Source organism: Hyperoodon ampullatus, assembly GCF_949752795.1.
Source record: "Hyperoodon ampullatus genome assembly, chromosome: 5".
NCBI lineage: Eukaryota > Metazoa > Chordata > Mammalia > Artiodactyla > Ziphiidae > Hyperoodon > Hyperoodon ampullatus.
Window position 1 is genome coordinate 70,624,290 of NC_136918.1, and position 19,538 is coordinate 70,643,827.

General features: G+C 41.0%; 1 protein-coding gene across 3 annotated transcripts in view; it reads left to right on the forward strand.

Moving 5' to 3' along the window:
• Window positions 1-19,538, forward strand: part of VEPH1 (ventricular zone expressed PH domain containing 1) — a gene marked incomplete at both ends in the record, with an annotated part of 216,361 nt that overhangs the window by 102,392 nt on the left and 94,431 nt on the right. For all 3 annotated transcript variants that reach the window (XM_079705451.1, XM_079705452.1, XM_079705453.1), the window contains 2 exons: window positions 12,142-12,351; window positions 12,923-13,320. In XM_079705451.1, the coding sequence (XP_079561577.1) occupies window positions 12,142-12,351; window positions 12,923-13,320 (608 nt within the window). The remainder of the gene's footprint in view (window positions 1-12,141; window positions 12,352-12,922; window positions 13,321-19,538) is intronic.

Genomic DNA, 19,538 nt, shown 5'->3' on the forward strand with positions numbered 1-19,538 from the left:
GTTTCAACCCTCTCTGTCAGTCTCCTTCTAATCGATTTTAAGTATTCGGTGGGAATCTCAAAAAGGCTGGTGTGGACAGCCAGGCTTTTGTATTAGCTGCTCATCCTCTCTAGGATGGTTGCTAGGCTTCTCTCCCCACATCTTTTCTCTGAATAGCCTTCATTGTGACCATTTAGCTTCAGTAATTTTAATCTGTGCCCCACAAAGCAGAAAGGTCCACACTTTTGTCTAAAGCATCCAGCAAAGTCTGATCCTTACAATTGAAGGGGAAATGAATAAGGGAAGAGAGCTCAAAAGAAAATTAAAGATGGATTAAATTCAAAACAGATGTCATCTAATTTACAAATCTGACACATAGCCCAGCAGGCCAGATTTTAGACTTCAGGCCAAAATTACAAGACTATCAAAAGAAAAACAATTAGCATCCTAGAGAGAATGAAAAACTGGAGGAGACGGGAGCCTCCTTTGTGCCAAATGACTGAATTAATCGGATGATTTTTTATTTGATGCACCAGGTAAGCACACTTCCACTTTTCTTGTTCCTGTATTTCAGGATGAATGTTTTTATCTAAATAATAAACCACCAGAGGCTGACTAACAGGACAGCCATGCAAAACATTTAGATTTTGAAATTAATTCCGGAGAAGCAAAAGAAAGATAACAGCAATTGTGGATTAAAAAAGAGAGAGTGGTGCTTGCTTTGGCAGCACATATGCTAAAATTGGAACGATACAGAGAAGGTTAGTATAGTCCCTACTCAAGGATGACATGCAAATTCGTGAAGCGTTCCCTATTTTTCTTATGGTTACCAAGGGGGAAGGGGTGGGAGGGAAAAACTGGGAGATTGGGATTGACATAAACGCACTACTATATGTAAAATAGATAACTGATAAGAACCTGCCGTATAGCACAGGGAACTCTACTCAATACTCTGTAATGACCTATATGGGAAAAGAATCTGAAAAAGAGTGGATATATGTATGTGTATAACTGATTCACTTTGCTGTACAGCAGAAACTAACACAGCATTGTAAATCAAATGTACTCCAATAAAAATTAATTCAAAAATTTTTTTAAATTAAAAAGAGAGGGTGTCAAGATAGGAGAAAAGCTCTATACCTTTCACAACTGTATGAGCCCTAAGTAGCCTGCTGGGTGGCCACTAACCATTGAACCATTTGCTTGCCAGGACCCATGGGAAGCTGGGGAAAGAGAGGCTGGCTCCTGACAGCTGTGTGCTGGCTGAGCAGTCAGTGATCCTTGGACTAGAAGACGCCTTTGCCAATGCATGTGGTGCCAGGGAGGCTGCTCTAATCAGGCACCATCAGAATTGGGGACAGTTTGCCATAGGTGGTCTTAGTAGGAGGTTAGGCTTGGCCCCAACTAGGGATGGAAGGTTTGAGGGATGGAAATTGTGAAAAGAAAGCAGGGGTGGGGAGGTAAATAGGAGAAATGAGAAAAGGTAGGGAGAAAGAGGGGCCAGGAAGAAGGCACAAGGGGAAAGCAGAGGGAAAGGAGAAAGGGCACCTGACCCAGCCCTAAGTCCCAGGCCTGGGGGCGTCACAGTTCCCTCAGATCCAGCTTTCACACCCTAGCCAAAGCCATCAAAGTCATGGGGGAGAAAGTTACCTTTAAGGAAAGTTTTAACACAAAGCATTAACCTCTGGCTTGATTAAACGGGTGTATGTTCTTTGGTTGTTTTGGTGGTGATGGTGATAGTAGTGGTGAGACTGTGTTTATTCTTTGTTTTTAAGAATCAGGTGGGAGGTGAGAGGTAGGCAATGGAAGGTAAAATATAGTCAAAACCTATTCGGTAGGTTTAAATCTGATTTCGAGATACGGGTATCCCTCACTTTTCAAAAGTTCACTTTACGCCCCTTTGCTTTGAGGAAAGACCTACATTAGTACAGTCGTCTTGATTCCAGGACCCCTTGGATACCAAAAGCCATCAATCCATCGATCCTCGAGTCCCTTTTATAAAATGGTGTAGCGCAGTTGACCCCTGTACAGGCTAGTTCCACATCCTCAGTTTCAATCAATTGCAGATCAGAATTCAGAATTCATTCTGTGGTTGGTTGAATCTGAGGATGCGGAAGGGGGGATATGGAGGGCCAATTGTATCTGTTTTTGCTAACGGAAAGAAATCCGAAGAGGATTTTCACTTTTACAAAAAAAAGGTAATCGCTTCTTCACCTTATACCCATTTCAGCTTAGGAAAGGTTTCATAGGAATGCTCAGATAGCGGGGGAAACCTGTAAATGGAAAGCAGTGACACAGTGGAGGGAAGGAAATGAAACAACAGTATGTGGGAGAGAATGAAGGGACGATAGAATAAGGAGATTATGTTCACAAGGAAAGGACATCTCCCCTCCTTGGAGTCACCCCAGAGTTTTGGTTTATTCTAAATTTCATGCATTGAACATCAAAGAAGTGGATGACAGGGTGGAACAGGGGATTTGAGTCAATGTGTGTCTGGAATGTATAGCAAAGCAACATGGACTGCAGAGACCCTTTTCCAACTGTGAGACCCTTTGCAACCTGTCATTCCAGGGTTCCCATCTTGACATCTGGGAATCACATCAGAACCCAACCCTGGTGTGATACACAGTCTCTGAAGGCACAGCCTCAGAGTTTAGGAGTGATGGCTCTTTACCGAGTCCACAGCCAAACTGCAGAGAGCAGGGAGCCAGGTTCTTCTCGCCATCTTTTCAGAGAAGGCCATGTTTCTGAGTCTGATCAAGCTTTTAACCAGCTCCTACCATGTGATGGATTCAGCTCTGGGAGCTTTTACTATGTTATATTGTTACATTGTCACAACAACAATGTCTTTTAATATATATTAGGATTACAGAGGCTTCATACTAAAGCATAGTGGAGAAAACTTTGTGGATGGGCAAGAACAAAGTAAAATTCTTTTTTTTTTTTGAAATTTTTTTTTTTTTTTTTTTTTTGGATGCGCTGGGTCTTCGTTGCTGTGCGTGGGCTTTCTCTAGTTGCGTCGAGCAGGGGCTACTCTTCATTGCGGTGCTCCGGCTTTTCATTGCGGTGGCTTCTCTTGTTGCAGAGCACGGGCTCTAGGCGCATGGGCTCAGTAGCTGTGGCTCGCGGGCTCTAGAGCGCGGGCTCAGTAGTTGCGGAGCACGGGCTTAGTTGCCCCACGGCACGTAGGATCTTCCCGGACCAGGGCTCGAACCCGTGTCCCCTGCATTGGCAGGCGGATTCTCAACCACTGTGCCACCAGGGAAGTCCCCAAAGTAAAATTCTTTACCCAACCCCTACTCACCTCTAGGTTCATGGTAGTTCTTCGAGGGGCAATAGTGTAATTGCCCAGACATCAGCTCATAGTTTTCTTTCGTTTCTTCCTTTAGTGTAGTCCAGTGTATCTCAAATTGTAGTGTGGGCAAGATTTACAGTATTCACAGTACTTCATTAATAAAGGAATTTTAAAGGAATGTCAGGGGTGACTTGCCTGTTCCTCCCCAAAGTGATACCACACTAACCTTTATTATTACCTTCTATCAATAGAATGCCTTCTTTGTGCCTCTCTTCCCACTGAAGGCTGCTCTTATCCAGGACTCCAGTTTGGTATCCCTTCCCCAGGAGGTCTTCCCCACCCACCCATGCCCATGGTGACCTTCTCTCTTTTGCCCTGCTACAGCTCACATTGCCTCTCCACTCCTCCACACCTGAAGTCCTATGCTGAAGTGCTAGGTATCTTTCTGTTTACCCTCCAGTCTCCCCGAAACTTGAGAGAGCTAATATTCAGAGCCTATGCACTGTGGAAGGAAAACAGAGTCTTAAAAGTTCTTACAAGAGCTCCCACTTTTTTAGGCAAGACATGTTTATACAAAGAGAAATTGATTCTTTGAGAGCAACTGTTGGCTCGAAAAATGTACATAAGGAGATTCAGGACCATAATTAAAAACATGTGATGTTCTGGTCAGTGTTGCCCCCTGCTTAGGAAAAGCTGAATGCAATTTCACCCCACCAAGGTAACCAGAGTTTTCATAAAAAACATGTATATGTTTTCAATCTAGGGAGGTCTAGGGTGGTCACTTGTATAAAGAGAAAATCGGAACAACCATTTGTGGCAGTAGCTGTGGTTCTTGTTACTCCTCCATGTGTAGGGAAGGAAGGGCTTCGGTTTTTTGCCCCTCTTCTTACTGAAGAAGTTAAGTCTGTCATGTGGTACCATTTACGTTCCATCTGCTGTTAATTTACTTCCACCATTTGTCCTTCCTTAAAGCAGCATTTATGGTGATGCGAAGGCCTGGAAAGGTATTTCAGGAATTCGTTTATCAGCAAGAGAGGTAGGTGGGAGACAGCATTACCAGCTTTGGAGCCGATGAAGCAGCCTCAGGGAGCGCAAGGCCGCAGAGGGGCTGGCTCTGCCAGTGTGGACAGCCCTGCCCGGAGTGTGAGAGGCACAATCACACCTTTGCCGGCGGGGGGTGGGCGGGGGGCAGGCCCCTTCCCTGTAACACAGCTGTGTTCAAAACACAGGACACACAAGAGAAAATAGCTTTTCATCAGGCTTCTGTGGTTTGGCTTCCCCTTTCAGATAAGACAGGGAACAGCAGAGCTTTAGCCTGGAGGAAAGGAAAACCTGTGCTGTGGGAGGAGAGGTGAGAGGGACTTGATCCTAGACGGCCCCTTGTGGGAAGGGTGACAGCTGAGGATAAAACAGTTCTACTTGGGCTTCCCTGGTAGCGCAGTGGTTGAGAGTCCGCCTGCCGGTGCAGGGGACACGGGTTCGTGCCCCGTTCCAGGAAGATCCCACGTGCCGCAGAGCGGCTGGGCCCGTGAGCCATGGCCGCTGAGCCTGCGCGTCCGGAGCCTGTGCTCCGCAACGTGAGAGGCCCGTGTACCGCAAAACCGTCTACTTGACCCTGATGACCCAGCTGTTTGCTATTTTCATTCCCCAAAAGCTCCCTGTTTCTTTCTGGTATCCATCATAAATGAACTCTGAAGTTGCTGTTTGCATGCTGTTTCCTGAGTTTTGAACACCTTTCAGTTTTTGTTAAAGGGGACACCAGAATTTATTTTTCAGACCTCTGTGAAGGGTTGCTCAGTGATTATATGTCAACTCTGTTCTGGTGTGTTCCCACAGGATGTTACTCGGCGACATTAGCATATAATAATTCTTGTTGGTTACTGTGCTATCACCAGTCCCAAAATATGTATTGCTTCTTCGTGTGGTAGAGTCAAAGGCAAACTGAAGGAAACACCTCCTGAGAGGCAGGGGGAAGAGGGTATGAAGCCGGTGAACCCTGGAGGTGGATACTTGCGTTTAATGCTGGGTTTACTCGTTGATCTTCAGTAAATTAGTCGATGTCTCTGTGTCTCAGCTTCTCCATCTGTGAAATGGAGATGGCAGAGGGCCTGCTTCACTAATGGGCAGACCGGCTGAGGGGATGTATCACAAAGGATAACTTAACCATTGCCCTGCTCTTCCAGTATTAAACGATGGTGAGTGACAGCGTCTTACCTTTTTCCCTCTTCTCAGTGGTTGCATTTCATGGCAGATACCCTCTCCTTAATCCTCGTGGCCAGCCCCCATTACCTGCTCACGTTCCCAGAAAAAAAGTTAGCCTGGAAAAGGAGGAGCGTGTTGTCTCTACAATTCTCACCCCTGATTCAGAGTGTTCTGATTACATTACTATGTTACATTTTTGTACTCTTTTATAATTTTCAAAGTGCTTTTGTAACTTGTGCCACATCCAGATGACAGTTTATTAGGATCTGTCAGCCTTCTGGTAAGGCTGCCGCTCACCAGGTCTGCCCATTCTAGGCTCAGGAACCTTGACTAATAATTCTGGGTCCATCTGAACCAGTATCTGTCAGGGGCAAAAAGTGCAACGGTACCTTTACCTCAGAACTGATAAAGACCCTGGAAGGCTTGAGAAGGATAAAGCTATGGAATGTGAGGGGACTGCATACAGTTTACCACACTCCAACTCCAAATAACACACAGTTATTTATTTACTTACTTATTTACTTAGCTGTGTTGGGTCTTCGTTGCTGCGTGCAGGCTTTCTCTGGTTGTGGCGAGCGGGGGCCACTCTTCTTTGCAGCGTGCGGGCTTCTCATCGTGGTGGTTCCTCTTGTTGCGGAGCACGGGCTCTAGAGTGCAGGCTTAGTTGCTCCATGGCGTGTGGGATCTTCCCGGACCAGGGATCAAACCCATGTCCCCTGCATTGGCAGATGGATTCTTAACCTCTCTGCCACCAGAGGAGTCCCACACACAGTTTATTAAGTCTCACCTCACTACAGAATTAGTGAAACCCTCGGCAGCTTTGCTTGATTAAGGGAAAGTGCCTCTGCCCTGGTCTGCTTCAGATTCTGTTCTTTCAGTGCTTGGGCCAGTGCTTCTCAAACTTGAATATGCATTGGAACACCTGGGGATTGGGTTAAAGTGCACACTCTGATTCGGCAGGTCTGGGATGGAGCCCGAGATTCTGCATCTCCAACAACCTCTAAGGTGATGCTGATTCTGCTGGTCCAGCAACCTCACTTTGAGCAGCAAGGGCAGAGGCTTTGCACTTTTTGCTGATCTTTTTCTGTGTCCCATTCCTTCTCGTGTTGGTTAAATGAAAAGAGAACAAATGACTGAGCATCTGTATTAGAGTGATCACTTCCTCCTATCAGGACTTTTAAACTTTTGTTCTATTAGCAGAACGTTCTCTCTCCATGCCTGCAATTGCTCAGAATTCATCCTTGAAGTACAGAGATTTTTTAAAAATTGACCATTTCTATATCCCAGTCCTTGTATGCTCACACAGTAGGGAGGGTCGCTCTCCTATAGTCCACAGTCTTTAGGATGCTGCAGAGGTAGGAGGGACTGTATGGTCCTTCCTGGCTTAGAAAAAGAAGAAGCTTATCTTCCAGGTTTGGTATCACCTGTACAAGCTGCCTTCTTTCGGTATCAAATGTCCACATTGGGCAGTAGCTACCTAGGGTTTTTTTTTTTTTTTTTGCGGTACGCGGGCCTCTCACTGCTGCGGCCTCTCCCGTCACGGAGCACAGGCTCCAGACGCGCAGGCTCAGCAGCCATGGCTCACGGGCCCAGCCGCTCCACGGCACGTGGGATCTTCCCGGACCGAGGCACGAACCCGTGTCCCCTGCATCGGCAGGCGGACTCTCAACCACTGCGCCACCAGGGAAGCCCTAGGGTTTTACTATTTGACATTTTCATGCCCATTCTGTATTGGGCTACACTGTCAAATCCATTATCTTCTATAATGTTTTCAGCAGTCTGGTGATACAGTATCATTGATCCCATTTTTAGATAATAGAAAAGTCATAAAGAGATTTGCCTGTCACTAACAAACAGGAGATTGGAGTCATAAACCTAGATCTTTTCCCTGGAAGGCAATATTCAGTCTATTTCCCCATCACGCTCTCCTTTCGAAGCCCCTAAAAAGAATCTTGTTGTGAATGAAATAAACCATGGAGTCATTTCATTTCAGCAAGTTCTATATACTGGTGCCCATATAACTGAGCACCTGCTGGTCTCTGCTCTTGTGCACTGAGGCAGTCAGGGGCAGAAGAGAGTACCAAGAATTTGGATTCAACATTGTCCTTTCCCTTAGTGTTCAAGTTTAGCTTTTCCAGAGGCATTACTCATTTCAGTTCCAAAACAGATGACAGTGCTGTGGAGTTGGGGGATCATCTCTGTCATTCTTATGATGATTGATGACCCAAGAAACTGCTGAAGAGTAGGGAACATAACATCCTAAGAATTTAGGACTCCTATGTGGATTTGGTCCATCATATTCTCCTACTTCTCCTCTAACAAGCTCAACTCTGCAGGATACATATCCTGGGCATGGGATCATAAGCCAAGCTCATCAAAAGTTAACTAATATTATTTTTCTTTGATTTAAGGAGCCAGGAGGAGAGGCTGCCAATCTCTCCGCCTCTTCCAGCTTTATAGTCTCATCTCCCAGCTTAGTGAGAGCAGTGAACTGCCCAAGGACCAATTCGTTTCTAAGGGGGAGTCCCGCTCACACAAGAGGGAGATAATTAGGCCTTCCCCTGCCCTTCCTGGGTATCCCTAGAGATGCTTTTACAAACTTTACCTTGGCAATAGACACCAAAAACTGTTCAGACTGGAAATCATCTGAGCCTCTTGTAATGTGGCATGTTGAGTTAAAGCCAAGTTAATATTTAGGGGATTATAGAACTCTGACAAAGATTTCTGTAAAATTACCTCTGGAGTTAAAAGCAGCAAATGGAAAAAAAAATAACCTCCTTGCATGAGCCCAACTCCCTGGCCCCCACAAATAAATGTAAACAGGACCAGGACCTCCACTCTCCACCCATACTTTCACATTTGTGATGCATTTCTTTGCTCCAAAAGGAATGCAGAGTTTCTCTCTCTAAAAGATTTTTGTTTTTGAACAATCCTCTCCTATCTATTTATACTAAAATTAAAAACCAAGAGGAGAAGTCAAGGAGCAGTGAGTGTTTTTTATAAATTCGAACTTCTACCTACCATTTTCTGACCTTTCAACCTATTGGAACAAAAACTTATCCTAATTCTCTGCCAGCAAAACTCTGTGACAAATCCAGGTGGATTGATGACCAGTAACAGAAAATTCTCTCTGGTCCATCTTGTGGCTTTGGCTACCTTGGAGACCCTTCATTACCACCCCTATCCCCTGACTCCTGTGTTATAAAATCTCCAAATCATAAAAACAAGGAAGATCGTGTATAAGAGAGAAATTCGTTGTGGTGAGAAACCTACTCATCAGTAACACTCATCAGCCTCATATCTAGAGATGATTTTTCTGGCCCAGACATTTTCTTGTTGCTTCTTTACTTATTTAGCCCTTTGCAAATCCCTCTTTTCACTCCTACTCTTGCTCCTTGCTTCTCTCCACAGTTGATATTTACCAGATGACACTGCCCCATCCCCTACTCCCCATGGACCAGGAGAAGCAGCCAGTGCTTCATAGACATCTGGTAGACCTCCAGAGGGTTTTTTGTGGGTGCAGGGAGCAGGCTGGCTTCAGAGATGTAGGTGGTCTCAGTTCATTTATTCTGCAAACACTTCAGGTACCTGTGAGTGTCAAGCACTGTGCCAGGCACAGGGGAACAAGGATGAGCATTATAGTTCCCTGCCCACTGAGCAGCAGGGATTTACCCAGGAATAGGGTGGTCAGATGAAACTAATAGAAATACAGGACATCCAGTTAAATTTCAGGTAAAGAACAAATAATTTTTTAGTATAAGTATAATCATTTTAGTATAGTACAATATATTTTTTACTATGTCCCATTAGAGACATACCTATACTAAAAAAAAAAATATTTGTTGTTTATCTGAAATTCACATTTGGCTGGATACCTGGCAACCTGCCCCAGAGGCACCTGACCTAACCCTCTTGGGTCAGCAGATGTCTAGGGTTAACCCATAACTTCTTTCATGCCCAGAGTCCCCTCAGGGATGCTGTAAGGCAATCTGAAGGTGAAGGAAGGCATGCTCCCAGGTACGAGAGCTCTGACTCACACAGTCCATGGTGCTTAACAGCCAACACTTGGTGACTGGAGACAGGGGCAGGGAAAGGGGGCTGAGTGACTGTCCTCTCCTAAAGTCTGATGCCGTAGCATTCTCCAGGGGACATCAGTGCCTTCCAGGATATGGAATATTGATCTGCCTGTGTCTAGGCCATTGGTGTTTTCTTTTTACATTAACACAATGCCTAGACAAGGACAGATAAAGCTTCCAGAGGAGTAATAATAATAATAACAATTAATAATAATAAAATTTAACATCTCCTGACTTCCTGTTTTGTGCTAGGAACAGTGCTTCACACCGATTCTGTCATTTCAGCTTCCCAACAACGCTATGAGTTCAGTATAGTTATTATCTCCATTTTGTAGATGGGGAAATTGGTATGAAGAGGACATGAAATAAAAGATCTCCATAAGTAAGAAAATTTTATTTAAAAAATTCAGAAACTGATCCAATAAAATTATTGAGGGAGATTTACTATAATCATGTGAAATTTGAAGGTTTTTGGAAGAAAATGCTATTATTTAAACTGTTGTTATAACCCAGAGCTTTATGTAGAAAGAAAAAACTAGTAAATTCATGAGAAACTATACCTCTAACAACTTGTATGTTTTGAGATTTAAAAATTTGTTTAATGCTCAACATCTTATATATACATATTGGGGTATACTTTGTACTTCACAAATTTTTAAGTTTTAATAATCCCAGCTATAGAAATTTCTAAAATAAAGTTCAAAAATAAAGGTATCTTCCATTTTTGAAATGTGATTAGGTTCCAAGGGACCAGAGGAATACTTTAGTTTCGTGACTATACATGGACTAACATAGATAGAAAATAAATACTGCTCCCAAATTTCTCATCTTGAGAAGGATCTTTTAAAATTAACCTTTGTAATCATGATGGTTTTTAAAATACCATCCAGTGACAGCACTATCTTGATTTTATTTGTAATAGGAGTAAAAAATTCAGCTTTTAGAATCTTCGGGCTGGAAGATGTAAAAACCTCCCATGTGTTTGTGGGCAGCCAGTATCTTATGTGTGTCAGAAAGGGAAGCATCTTCAAGATGAGCTTTTATTCCCAGGCGCTGGTTCTTGAAATCTACTCTTGTATATTTCACCCAATCATGGGATGGAAAATAAGTTTTTCATTATGTATGCAAAACTATAGGAAGCCTATAAAAGTTATATTAAAAATGCATTTAAATTTTCTCAGCAATAGCTTATTACACAATAAACGATGTCCTATTACTTAATGGATGATCTACTCTCCTTCCCAGTTTTCACCTTCAGCATCTCTCCCTGGGCTGGACTAACAGGAGGACTCCAACCCCTGAGGACCCCAAACTAGGAACCCTCCCTCAAGGCCAGGACCCCTCTCTAGGCCAGTGAGAAAAGCTGCATGATACAACCCTTCAACAATGCCCACCACAGACATGGCCCCAGAATGGGTACAAAGTAACTGAAAAAAAAATCATCAACAGCCCCTCTATGTTGGTTTTCCCTAAAAAAGCAGTGCCGCTAAGAAAACCAAGATTTTATTTTCTCACCCTAACTTAAGAAATATGACAGGTTTACTTTGGCCCTTATGGAAAAATAGCCATATGTTTGAAAAAGCCAGGATTTTTCTGTGAATTTGAGGCGCCTTCCCTCAACCTCTAGGAAAAATACGAAAACCAAGTAAATACACACAGACAACCAACAGAATTATTAAGCCATCTTGGTGAATGGATTTCTAGAGATTATTAACCCTTGTGTTTATAAGGAAAGAATTAATCCTAACCTCAAATTATATGATTGATAGTGATTATTAAATTGAAATTAAAGTAGCTCTAGTCTGGCTCGATATTAGAAGGCAGGTAAGGGAATATAAATGCATACTACTTTTCTCTAATCATTCAGCACCTCAGTGAGCATCAGTGAGCTATTTCTGCAGCTTGTCTGTGGGGTCTTACTCTATCTAAGCCACTGTTAGCCCTTAGAGAGGTAACAAAGTTATTTCACAAATAACCCCTGCCTTAAAGGAGGTAATTTTAATGACCCACAGAGTGTTTTATAAATTCTACTATACAAGATATTTGGAACTATTAATGTCATTCATGGAAAACCTCTTTCCTCCAACATAATAAAATTCAGAAAGATTTTTCTTGCTTCATAAAATGGAAGAGCCCCCCTGATTTCCTTAAAATAACAAAACCATGAGATTACACAGTCCATTTGAAATGTTCTTATTATAATAATTTCAGTACATACAGATCAGCATATATAAGTTTTCTAGAAAATTCCTGGCATGAATTTCATATGAAAGCATGCTTTGGAAAGCTAGATAAGAATATGGTAGATGACCATAAAAACTGCTTTTCGTCCTCTGAATCCTTCAAAAGGATTTCTAATACAAAGTTGCCATAAACACCAATGTTTCTAAACTTCTGGCAGAATACACTGTAGAAGCAATTTCAAAGACCTGTGTCCACAGTAGTTACTCAATAAATATTTGTCAAATGACAAATTAAAAAATTGAGCAGGTACAGTTTTCAGTTTTGAATAAGAAGCAGTTAGCAGTTAACACTGTTCTGAAGGGTATATGTGATGAGCATCGAATGCAATGATTTTCATTCTTTTAGGAGAAAACCCAGCACTGAAATTGAATTTCTTGAGAATCTGGAAGAAGCCAGCCTCACTGTTGATGAAAATGAAGACCGTGAAAAGCTCCAGGTTAAAATACAGGCTTTTGAAGAGAAAATAAATGCTGAGGGCAACACCCCTGGCTCAATCAGAAGATATAGTTTGGACCAAATTTCTAAGGAGGAAAGAAAAGACATTAGATTTAATAGGTATAAATTTTGTTTGGCTGGTTTTTAGAATATGTGCTTCATGTTTGCTATTAGTTTTGTTATCACACTTTTATTAAGTGGTTTTTAAATATCTTTTACCTTTAGCAAAATTCATCCACAGTGCTTTCGTTATCCAAAGAAGCTCGCTATATTAAAAGGAGAATTCAAATAAAAGTCACAAACCTATGGTTTATTTTTTAAAAACACTTCTTAAATATAAATATGCTGATATTGAGAATGACTGTCAAAAGCTTTTCTTGATTTCTGATGAAAAAGCAGAAGCAAAGGTAGAAAAAAGAATATAAATATGTAAGTTCACCATTTCCCAGCCAGTTCTGCCATGAAACTGATTTTTAAATCTTTGTTTTGGGAGGTAGCCTAGATCTACAAAAGTTTAGCTTATTACATAATGTGTATGTTTTATCAAATTCAGTTAATAGCACCAATTTTCAGTTTCACACTCTAGAGGAAGTAACTTTTGCCACAGTGTTATTATTCTTTCTTTTCCTTGTCAGTAAATGGTAGCCCAGCTTCTTTACCTGCCTCAGCCTTCCCTTTGTTTGTATTGTAGGTCAAAGAGTTTGGCTTTGCACACCGCGCTAACGAATGACTTGAGTTCAGAGGATGGGGAAGTTGTAGAGAGTGGAGATACGCCAGCCAGCACCTCTCTTTCAGAAATAGACCCACTTGGCCAAGGACATGACAGGTCGCCCTTTAAGGGAGACACTGATGGATCACAACTGGTAAATTCTTCAGTTTCACACCCAAGTATTATACATATAGAATCTGAGAATTTGCCAGAAACAGTTAAAGAAAACTATCAGGAAGAAACTCCAGATACAACCTCAAGGCCTGTAGAATACCATGATAAGCTCTACTTGCACTTAAAGGAAAACCTCAGTAAAGTGAAAGCATATGCTATGGAAATGGGAAAGAAGATTCCAGTCCCTGACCAGTGTACCATTGAAGGTAAGTGACCTGAACTCACCAAACTTAAGAAATTTCAGGTATCGCTAGAAAAAACAAACAAATAAACAAAACTCCAGTAATGTAAATCGCCATACCCTTCTGGATCTTTTGCAAAATAGATAATTTGAAAATACCCTTACATTATTTTAATTGCTTTTTTTTCCCAGTAAGTTTAATCATCTTTTTGATTCCATTTGAATCTACCTAAATCTACCAACTCTGATTTTTTCAAACCTCAAAATATATTGTTTCTGGTTTCCCATCCATAGTGTTCAGGAAAATTCTGGAAAGGGATATGTGGCCCCCAAAATAGGCTCTGGGGTAGGTGTCCAACCAGAGGCATTTTCAATCCACATAATCATGCAAGAAAGCTATGGGCAGCTTTGAGCTCCAAGAGATTTACCTTCTATTCATTCAACAAGCACTTATGAAGCAGCTACCGTATGCCAGGCACTGTGCCAAAGGTTCAGTTATGAACCAAACAGACGCACTCCCTGCTCTCTTGGAGGTTAGACTATCAAAAGAAAAGATCGAAACCATAGTCAGGAGGTGATGTAAGGTCAGGAGCCAGTGAGCGTGTGAGCTAGTCAGAAAACAACAGACAAAGTAAGAAAAGAATGTCAGGGCCGGAACTTCCCTGAGCTGCCCGATTTAAGGAGATGCCAAAAAAGCTCAATAAAATTTTAAGTAAAGTCAGTATTAGTAACAACATCTTGCCAAGCCATAATGAGCTGAGGCAAATGGAGGTAAGTAGTAATATTGAGCATGTCTTTATTTACAGTTTTGATATTTTGTTTATCATGGACTTTTTGTATTAATTTTGATTTTTAAAAATATTATTTATCTTGACTACTAAATTTTCTGGTGCTCCTTTAAATTCTATGCCCTAGTCCTGGCCCCAGGAAAGATGATGGGTTGGAGACACAGGTACTAAAATGGCAGAGTGCCCAGGGCAGGCTTACCCTTCTGGTAGTGGGTTGAGCCGGTGTGGATGGCTGAAGGCACTCTCGGGCTAATTAGATCTTTCCTACAATCGCTCTTAAGCAGCAGCCATGTTCTTCCCTTGAGATTTAGATTAAGGTCCTTGCCCACTCCTAGGACATGACACCTTTTCACAGGTTTCAGCTCTCATAGAAAGCATAGAAAAAGCCAGGCAGCCTCTCTCTTCCAGAAAGAAACACAGCTGAAGGATGGGGAATCCAATTTATATTTACCCACCCACTGACCGTCATCCCCTTTCATGTTTAGGTACTAGGAGGGTTTTTTCATACTCTACTTTCTATTCCCTTCTCCCACTCCATATCAGAGGAAAGTGGATTCTCATGCTACCAAAGGAAAAGGGCGGTTCAAGCATTTTGTAATCTAACATTTTCAAAAGTGTTTAGCATGTTTGTATAGAATCTGACATTTTCTTTTTTTTTTTTTTTTTTTTTTTTTGCGGTATGTGGGCCTCTCACTGTTGTGGCCTCTCCCGTTGCGGAGCACAGGCTCCGGACGCGCAGGCCCAACGGCCATGGCTCACGGGCCCAGCCGCTCCGCGGCATGTGGGATCCTCCCAGACCGGGGCACGAACCCGTGTCCCCTGCATCGGCAGGCGGACTCTCAACCACTGCGCCACCAGGGAAGCCCTGACATTTTCTTTTTTAAAAAACTGAAGTATAGTAGATTTACAATGTTGTGTTAGTTTCAGGTGTACAGCAAAGTGATTCAGTTATACATATATATACGTGTGTGTGTGTATATACATATATTCTTTTTCAGAGTCTTTTCCCTTATAGGTTATTACAAAATATTGAGTATAGCTCCCTGTACTATACAGTAGGTCCTTGTTGGTTTATCCATTATATATATATATGTATTAATGTGTATCTGTTAATCCCAAACTCCTAATTTATCCCTCCCTCCCCCTTTCCCCTTTGGTAACCATAAGTTTGTTTTCTATGTCTGTGGGTCTATTTCTGTTTTCTATATAAGTTCATTTTGTATCATTTTTTTTTTAGATTCCACATATAAGCGATACCATATGATATTTGTCTTTCTCTGTCTGGCTTACTTCACTTAGTGTGGTGATCTCTAGGGAATCTGACATTTTCAAAAGTGTTTACATTAATTTATTGATTAGCCTTCTTAAAACTCTTTTTTGAAATGGTAACAATAAAAGTGATATTGCTCATATTCAATGTAAGTTTTGGATAATTAAGTACACCAGGACTTGAGAATGGCTAAAATCAATAAGACTGAATTAACACAAACTCTTAACAATTGCATGCTTCACTAATTATCTATGTATTTAACACACATGTTGGAGAATTTAATATAAGAAAGGTTAAGTGAATTTCCCAGTTTGACAGAGGATGTCTGTAGCAAATATAAACTTAGATACATTTTCATCTACTGGAATAATTTTTTTGTTTTTTTGTTTTAAGTTTAGCTTAAATCATTAAAGATGTACTATACGGTGAGGTTTAATCTTGTGAAAATGTGAAACAAGTCTGGCAGAGTTACTTCAAGCGTCTAGTTGTCAAAATGATATTTCCTATGGCCTTGAATTCTTTTGGGAGTTTGAGAGTTAACTAGGTGACTTGGGGTTTTTTCCCAAAATATTGAATGAATCCATCATCTTTACTTAAAAAAAAAACAAAAAAACCTTTTTTTTCTTTTCATGTTTTCTACCAAGCATGGCCTAGAACTGAGAATGTATTTTTTTAACTTGACATTTTGGATTCATTCATGCTTTTGTAATTTCCTGGAAGTTCCTGGGAAATGCCTTGCACTGAGATATGAGTGAGGGATTGAAGATTTATATGACTCACTGTAAATACATCCACGGAGAAGGGACTGGTACTGACTGCAGGGAACACATTGTTATTATTTCAGATTGTGTAAGCCACTCAGCAAAGCTCCAGCAGTCATCTGGCTGACACAGTTTTGCTTATTGTCATGAGATCACTCAGCTCAACAATATTGTGTTTCTTTCCTTAAAAATTTATTGAAGAAAGATTTAGGCTTAGGATTTGTGTTCTGTTTAATGTGTTGTTGGTATAAAAGAGGGATATTTAGTCTTTCTTGCTAAATTATGCAAAGTAATCAAGAAACAAAGAGGAGAACCATAAAAACCACTTCCACACTATTAAAAAGACAAATAAGCCAGCAGGAAATAAGAACAAGAACACCAACAAAGAATTAAGAATAATTTTAGACTGTGCTAAAAGGACATGACAAAACAATCCTTTAAAGAAGTTCTTTTTGTATTGGTTTGAATCATATGAAAAAAACTGATGTTCAACTTCCTTATTTTGACTGACAAAAACATCACTTTCATATGGTTCAACATAATACTTCAGTAATAAAATATGTTGAAAGAACAGGAGCCTCATAGTCACTGTACAGCAGAATTCAGTATGTGGTGAATCAAGTCACAAATAGCATTCTTATCCTCAGTCAGCCATCTTATTACTGCATGATATTGATCACAGTGGGAACAGGCAATGGGCAATAGATCAGCACAAATCTATCATCATATCTGGAAAAATTGTCAAACCCCAGGTCTTATTGAAGCTGGGTCAGCAGTTCATTTTGGGTATGAAATCCTGTTATTCCCTAGTCAGTTATTCTCTCCTGGGCTCCATTGACCTCTGGCATAGGATCAGGTTTGCCAGCCACTGAAAGTTATGTATTCATGTGTAGAGTGATAGTCTAGTATCTGCCTGATTATGTTTACATAAAAGACCAGAGGAATTTTGTTCATCTGCCAAGGGGTATTTTAAAAATCTGAATCACTGGTATTCATTTATGTGAACAAAAATGATTTAGAGGTTAAAAACAAAGCACATGATATTGAAATAAATCCTTGAAAATCTGGCCCATCACTGGAGTTCTATAAAGGAAGATATAAAATCTTACAAGAACCCATCAATGCTGCCTTGGTTCGCTTTGAAGTATTTCCTGATTGGGTGAAAATACATCCCATCTGTAGAGCACATCAGCAAGGCTGACTTGCAGAAAGCTAATTTTAAAGCTGGTAATGTGGTCCTTTCTCTAATAGACCCACATGAGTTGATTTTTCTTGACTCGAACAGATATGAGAATATACAAAAATAAAATACAGCTCATTGTAAATATCAAGAAGCAGGTGCTATTTTCATAATTAATTATAAATAAGGCTTCCTTATTGAAATTTTGCATGTAGTCAAGTCCAGCCTCATATTGGGATGACCAAGGAGACAAAGCCCACACCAGTCCTTTACCTCTTTCTCCTCAGTTGGTCCAATCTGGAGGATAATGATAACACTGGTCCACTTAATGGTTCTGGGGGAGGTTTCTTTCTATCTTGTTTAGAATAGATTGGTTTAATCCTAGGATTAGAATCATTTACCCATGGGAAGAGTTGTAAGATATGCAGGTAGAGAAAAATCCTTAAGTTTTTCCATACAATTTGAGAGGGAAAACAACAAAATAGGAAGATGTCACAAATTCTCTGGAACCTCATTTCACCGATGTGGTCCACTGAACCCGTTTGGAGAACACTTGTTAGGGAAAAAATTTTCTAGAGAATTTTTCTTGGTGCTTTGGAATTTATCTTGGATGACCTACTCACCAGTTCCCATTTCTCCAGAGTGGATTTGAATCAAAAGAAGACAGGTAAGATGGTGGCAGGGTTCTCCCCTTCACTTTCTCCTGCCACACACATCCTGCTTTCTGTAATCTACACTGGCCCATGAGAAACACCCAAATAATATGGCTAAAGGAAGATCTACAAGTCCTTTTGAAAAGACCCCTTCTGAGCTCCTCTACTGAGTTAACATCAAGACACTGCCCTTGTTCATCCCCAGCCAAGAGTAGCTGCAAGGCCTAGACAGATACCATGTCACTGGTAAGGATGTTATGCACTTAAATCCACAACCTAACTTGTTCTACTAGAGGGCGTCAGATAACTTTATTTCTCATTAATTATATTTTCACAAGCTCTTCCTTATTAAAAAATAAAAAGTTTGATTTTCTTTGCACATTCAAATAAATGACTAAAGAAAAATGCCCTAACTGCGCTATTGGACAAAGAAGCGTGCTGCTTATTTGCATACTTGCATTTGGTTTACCTGATATTATCTATGGATGAGATGTTTATTCATCCAGCTAGGAAACAGTGCAAAGTGAGATTGATAAGCACGTATTGTATGGAAATTGGGAGAAATTATCTGTCAGTAAATGAAATGAGTCAACTAAACTCTTGAAATGGTTAGTTCCTCTAATATAGTGTCCACCTTGGGTATGTGTCTAATGGATTTAAAGGGACTGTGCTAATAAATAAACAGAAGCATAAGTAAGTACATAAATTGAGCAAAAAATGCATAGGAGTGCCTTGCAGTATATCTCGCCCTAAAAGTAGCCACATTAAAAGAAGAAGAAAGAGGACTTCCCTGGTGGTGCAGTGGTTGAGAGTCCGCCTGCCGATGCGGGGGACACGGGTTCGTGCCCCGGTCCGGGAAGATCCCACATGCCACGGAGCAGCTGGGCCCGTGAGCCGAGGCCCGCGTACCGCAAAAAAAAAAAAAAAGAAAAGAAAAAAAGAGGAGGAAGAAAAGGAGGAGGTAGCTAGGAGCAGAAGTAGTCCGCTGTGACATATTTCATATTCTTAAATATATTCTTCTAAATGTATTATTTGTAAAATAGAAGGCTATATGGCATTATACTTTTATGTCTGTAGTGAGTATTTTTATCTTTTTTTTAGGGAAGCTCATACTCAGAGATTATTATCAGTCTTCTGTTATTGTTGTTTGGGGACTGTCTTTACTCCAAAGCATACAGTGGTGGACAAAATGGTCCTGAGCCACTGATGGTCCCCAGCAGAAGGGTACATTCCAATCCAATTTGCCACAAACCAAATTTCAGGAAAGTGAATGTTATTTTTTTTTTATTTACTTTCATTATGAAACTGGCAGTATCTGCCCTGTAGGGAAACAAAATGGTCCCTAGATATCATCAAATCTCATTTAAAAACTGATCAAATCTATATTTCTGAGCTCTGTTGTTGAAGAGCTGGTAGCCAGGAAACTAGAAAGAGATTATATGGCTGGGTAAAGGGTTTTGATATGACAGAGGAAAGGGGGGTGGTGTGGAAAAAAGATGGTTTCCTCTTGTTTGCTCCACATTAACCATCAAACTTTAGATGATGGAGGATTTTTAAATGTTTTTCCAAAAACATAGGCAATCACGCAGTT